At 39.6% G+C, this 5,267-nt stretch overlaps 1 protein-coding gene across 1 annotated transcript in view; it reads right to left on the bottom strand.

Annotated features, from left to right (window-relative positions):
- Nucleotides 1-2,862: 2,862 nt before the first annotated feature.
- LZTFL1 (leucine zipper transcription factor-like 1) overlaps nt 2,863-5,267 on the bottom strand; it is an 18,614-nt gene continuing 16,209 nt past the window's right edge. Inside the window, exons 9-10 of the mRNA XM_010862412.1 lie at nt 4,594-4,697; nt 2,863-3,306 (exon numbers count right to left, since the gene is read on the bottom strand). Coding sequence (XP_010860714.1) covers nt 3,288-3,306; nt 4,594-4,697 — 123 coding nt within the window. The 3' untranslated portion in view covers nt 2,863-3,287. The remainder of the gene's footprint in view (nt 3,307-4,593; nt 4,698-5,267) is intronic.

Below are 5,267 nucleotides of genomic sequence, written 5' to 3'. Positions count from 1 at the left end.
GGGAAAATATTTGCAAACGATGTGACCAACATGGGATCAATCTCCAAAATTTACAAACATCTCACATGGCTCAATGCCAAAGAAATAACAAACCACCCAATCAAAAAAAGCGGGCAGAAGGCCTATACAGACATTTCTCCAAAGAAGATACACAGACGGCCAAGAAGCACATGAAAAGATGATCAACATCATTAATTATTAGAGAAATGCAGATCAAAACTAAAATGAGGTATCACCTCACACCAGTCAGAATGGCCATCATCAAAAAGTCTACAAACAATAAATGTTGGAGAGGGGGTGGAGACAAGGGAACCCTTCTGCACTGTTGGTGGCAATGTAATTGGTCCAGCCACTGTGGAGAACAGTATGGAGGTTTCTTGAAAAAAAAGGCACAATAAGATCCAGCAATCCAGTATATCTCCAATGTATACCTGGAGAAAACCATGGTTCTGAAACGATACACGCACCCCAATGTTCACTGCAGCACTGTTTACAGCAGCCAAGACATGGGAGCAGCCTAAATGTCCCCTGGCAGAGGAGTGGATGAAGCAGCTGTGGCATGTATATACATCGAAATATCACTCGGCCATCAAAAAAGAATGAAATAATGCCCTCTGCAGCGACAGGGATGGACCTGGAGATTATTATACTAAGTGAGGTAAATCAGACAAAGACAAGTATCACATGACATCACTTACACATGGTATCTAAAGAAATGATCCAAATGAACTTACAAAGCAGAAACAGACTCATAGACTTAGTGAACAGACTTGTGACTGCCAGGAGGGAGGTGGAGGGAGAGGGATGGACTGGGAGTTGGGGTTAGTAGACGCAAACTACCACCTTTAGAACAGACAAACAAGGCTCTACTGTAGAGCACAGGGAACTGTATGCCGTCTCCTGGGATAAGCCGTAATGGAAAAGAACATAAAAAAGCATATGCACGTGTGTGGCTGAGTCACTTTTCCGTATAATAGAAATTAGCACAACACTGTAAGCCAACTAGACTTCAACATTAGTAATAAACAAACAAGTAAACATCTCTGTCAACTCTTTTCAACTCATCAGAATGGAATAACAAATAGCAACGGTTTTATCACACAGGATAATAAGCTCAATGTAGGGCAGTATTTTCCTTATGAGTTATATAAGCCATAAACAATGATCATTAAACACTAACATGACTCAAAATGGATTATGAGGAAAAAATGAACACTTAAATTCTGAGCAGAGGAAATTAGTAACAAAAACCCTTTACATTTTATTTTTGTCCATAAAGGTCTGAGTCATAACTTAGCAGAAGCCTTGAGTATTTACGCTGAACTAAAGCTGCATTGTGGCAGCCACCGTGCAGTCTGTAGAGCTGAGCACACTGAAAGTTCAGTCAGGGCTTGAGGCAGCCTTCTTACAAATGCAAAATACAACAACTAAAAAGACTTTCTTAGTTAAATGAGATAAGTCTTAAGACTAGGAAAATGTTAAAAAAAACTGCTTCACTACTGCATTTTGCTAAGCACTTGAGTTACACACACAGCGACACACCAGGCACAAAAGTATTTATATGGTGAAGAATTATGTTAATTTATGCCAAAAAAGTCATGTTTGTTTATCTTAATGCAGGGCATAGTTAAGTTTTACAGTATCATAAAGACTTTTGATTTATTATTGAACTGGATATACAGAATATTTCAAAGTTGCTATCAAAAAAGAAAAAAATACTCAGTTGAAATTCTACCTAGCGACATAGGTTTTCCAACGTAACTTTCTTCCCTATGCATCAAACTAAGGTAAGAAGAAAATAAATGGTTTTTAAAAGATACCAAGCCATTTAAAAAAAGTCTGTTTCTGAATTTAATAGAATATCCTGGCCCATTAAACAATGGAATAGTTTTTGGAGAGAGAATGAATTCTGGCCTGAAGAAGTATGGTGTGTGACTGGAATACTCAGTGAAAGCTCTAGAAGGACACAGAACCCAAGGAGTGACCTGCACATCGGGGACGGGTGAGGAGTGACCCTTCAGGAAGTGCTGGCTCATGACCGGCTCTTTCTCCCTCGCTTCTCTCATTCAATCACCTTTTAAAGACTGCCTTCTGTGTTCTTTTTGGGGGGAGTTATCTTACCCTTTATCATTTGTTCCTTCAGTATTTTAATATAAAACCTACAAGAAAAACAACAAATTCAAGGCTAGTATTAAAAACTTGAAAAAAAATAACAAACCTTTTCCTCGAATCAGTAAACTCTTCTTGGTGAATAGAATCTTGTGGAAATGGGAATGATTACTTTCTAAATAATGTGTTAAAAGCAAGTACTTTCCTTCTGAAGCATTATGAACTTTATTTTTGTTTATCCTTATAGTATATTGTTGCATCATCCAAGTACAGATACCAGATACCTAATTTCTAATGATTTATCCCAAAAACAAACACAAGAAAAGCAGGCCAACAGAGATATAATCAAAACCTCTTGAAAATGAAGTTACTGTAGTGTACCTAAATAAATAAACTATAATCAAAAGCTGAATCTCAAGTCTAGTAACTGATTCTATGTTGAATAGAGATCTTTTAAAAAGTGTTCTTATTCAACATATAACTTAATAGAATATTGTATAAACTGAAGTGTAAAGATTACATTTATTCTGAGTCCAGATACTTTCTCAACTGTAGAAGTACAAGGATGCCTCTGCCTTCTTCATCAGTAATACGGATTTATGAAAAGGTATGCTGCAAAACATGTCTGACTCAAGGAGTTAATCAAATCCTCATGGTCATTGGTAAAAATGATGCCTATAATAAATGGCATTCGCATTTTCAACAAATTTACATATATATTTTTTGTTGATCACATAGAGAAAACAATTTGGATTTCATTTTTAAAAATAAGGTTTATTTATAATAAACTATCTTTAATAATTCTATATTTTGAATTCTAGGGAACGCGCAACTGTAGACAAAGCTAGCTTTAACAGGTATTGAAAAGGTGTACTCTTTATATTAATGCAAAATGGTAACTCTTTCTTTACTCTAAAGAATTCTCACCGCCTTTGAACTAAGAAACTGGAGTACTCGCAGAGAGGAGTTTGGGATGACCAGCCAGAATCAGTCAGGAGGTTTTCTCTCTTCTCAATTAGGTAACTGAAATAGGAACTCTAGCTCTAAATATCATAAGCAAAGTCTAAATCTTCGAAAAATAAAGAGGGAATATAACAAACTGCTTCAAATACATGCCTGAGCTGAGAAAGGGCTTGTACTTTCATGCTGTGGCAGCTTCCAGATGAAATCATCACTTTCTAATCTTCAGGTTCATATCTGGAAAGAAATATGTATTTAATTAAGAGCATAATGTCAATTGTTGTACCAAATGAGTTTACCTGAAACACTTCCAGTGACTAAGCCAGTAATGTTGCATCCTTCATCTAAAATCCCCGCTGTGGTACAAGTCAGATTCGTTTAAGGCATGATGGGGGTGAGTCGGAGGATTCCTGGACCAGAGAATGGACCAGAAAACCACTGACGTACCGTCAGGCTCCAAGTCTTTACTACATGTGGCATCTACACCCGTGTCAGCTTAGTAGATTATTATCTAGTCGAAGGTTGATGGACACAAACAGCTGATATGGCCTTGTGAGTACAAGGTTAACCAACCCCCTTCTCTAAGGAAAAGTTTGGTCTGGGATTCCCTTTTCAGCTCTGGTACCCTGGAACTCTGATAAAAGTAAAATGTCAGCTGAGTTTCCAGGCAGAACCACTGATGGCAGAAATGACCCTGATTAGAAGACTCCATCTGGACCACAAGAACTGTGGCCAACCCTACATCCACGGCAGAAACCAGGGCTTAGGCTTCCCCATGTGCAGGGAGTTCTTGGACACATCCCTGCCAGAGTGTCACATAACTGTACCAGAGACACCGCTCCTACGTGGGGCATGCACTTCTAAGGCACGCTGGCTCTGGCATCCACACACAGATCTCATTTTGTAGCACCTGAATTGTCATCTGGGGGCTTCTCTGGTGACTCAGATGGTAAAGAATCCACCTGCCAATGCAGGAGGTGCAAGAGACTCAGGTTTGATCCCTGGGTTGGGAAGATCCCGTGGAGAAAGAAACAGAAACCCACTCCAGTATTCTTGCCTGGAAAATTCCGTGGACAGAGCAGCCTGGCAGGCTACAGTCCACGGGGTCACAAAGAGTCAGACACAACTGAGCAATTCAGCAACAGAAGTGTCACGTGGGAGCACAGTGTGAGCAGGCCCTGGACTGCAGCAAGGACACCCCTGAGCAGAAACGCCCGGTGCTGCCCTATGTGCTTGCTGAGGTGTCTGTCCAACATCCTGCTGAGAGAATCCATGGCAAAAGCAGCCCAGGGTGGCCCTGAGTGACTCTAAAGGTCCAGCTGAACCTGAAAAGAGACCCTAGTGGGTGTGACGAATGAGGCCTGGCCAGAGCCCCTTTGCCTTCCCCAAACACAGGCTGCTGGACTGAATGACAAAGCAACTCCCCACTGGTCTGACCTCTCCAGACACGAGATTAGACTTAATGAAGGACAGACATCAACCCGGTAGGGGGACAATCCAAGGGGCAAGATCAGCACAGCTTACTTTGCCAGTCTTTTCCTCAGGTCTTTGATTTGATCATTCTTCTTGGTAAGAATCTCCTTCATGTTTCGAAAAGCTGCTGTTTGTTGGAATTTCTTCTCTAATTCCTACATAAGGAAAAATTTCAGTCCATTAATAAGAAATAGTTAAGGAAAGAAAGAACACATCTGATGAAAATATACATTTTTGCCCTAATTTACTAATACTGTGCTTTTTAAATTTATTTTTAATGTATTTATATAAAATTAAAACTATTCAAACTTTAAAAATACATTCTTTCAAGTGAGAAGCCAATAAAATGGTAACATTTCCCAAGTACATTATTAACAAATAATTCAAACATACTATGTCACAGATATGGGAAATCTATTTGAAACAGTCAATTCATTTTCAGATAAAATAGACATGCTCTTCTTTCTAAATCCCAAAGTATTTTAAGAAAAGGATTTTAAATTTAATTACAGTTTAGCTTGTATATTCTTAAGAGTCTAATCCCTAAAGTGAAAAGAATAGTTCTCTGCATGCTGCTGCTGCTGCTGCTGCTAAGTCGCTTCAGTCGTGTCCGACTCTGTGCGACCCCATAGACGGCAGCCCACCAGGCCCCGCCGTCCCTGGGATTCTCCAGGCAAGAACACTGGAGTGGGTTGCCATTTCCTTCTCCAATGCATGAAAGTGAA

The sequence above is a fragment of the Bison bison genome, unplaced genomic scaffold, assembly GCF_000754665.1.
Source record: "Bison bison bison isolate TAMUID 2011002044 unplaced genomic scaffold, Bison_UMD1.0 scf7180017864482, whole genome shotgun sequence".
Taxonomy (NCBI): Eukaryota; Metazoa; Chordata; class Mammalia; order Artiodactyla; family Bovidae; genus Bison; species Bison bison.
The sequence above is the reverse complement of the archived record's forward strand: the minus strand, read 5'-3'. Positions and strand labels throughout refer to the sequence as shown.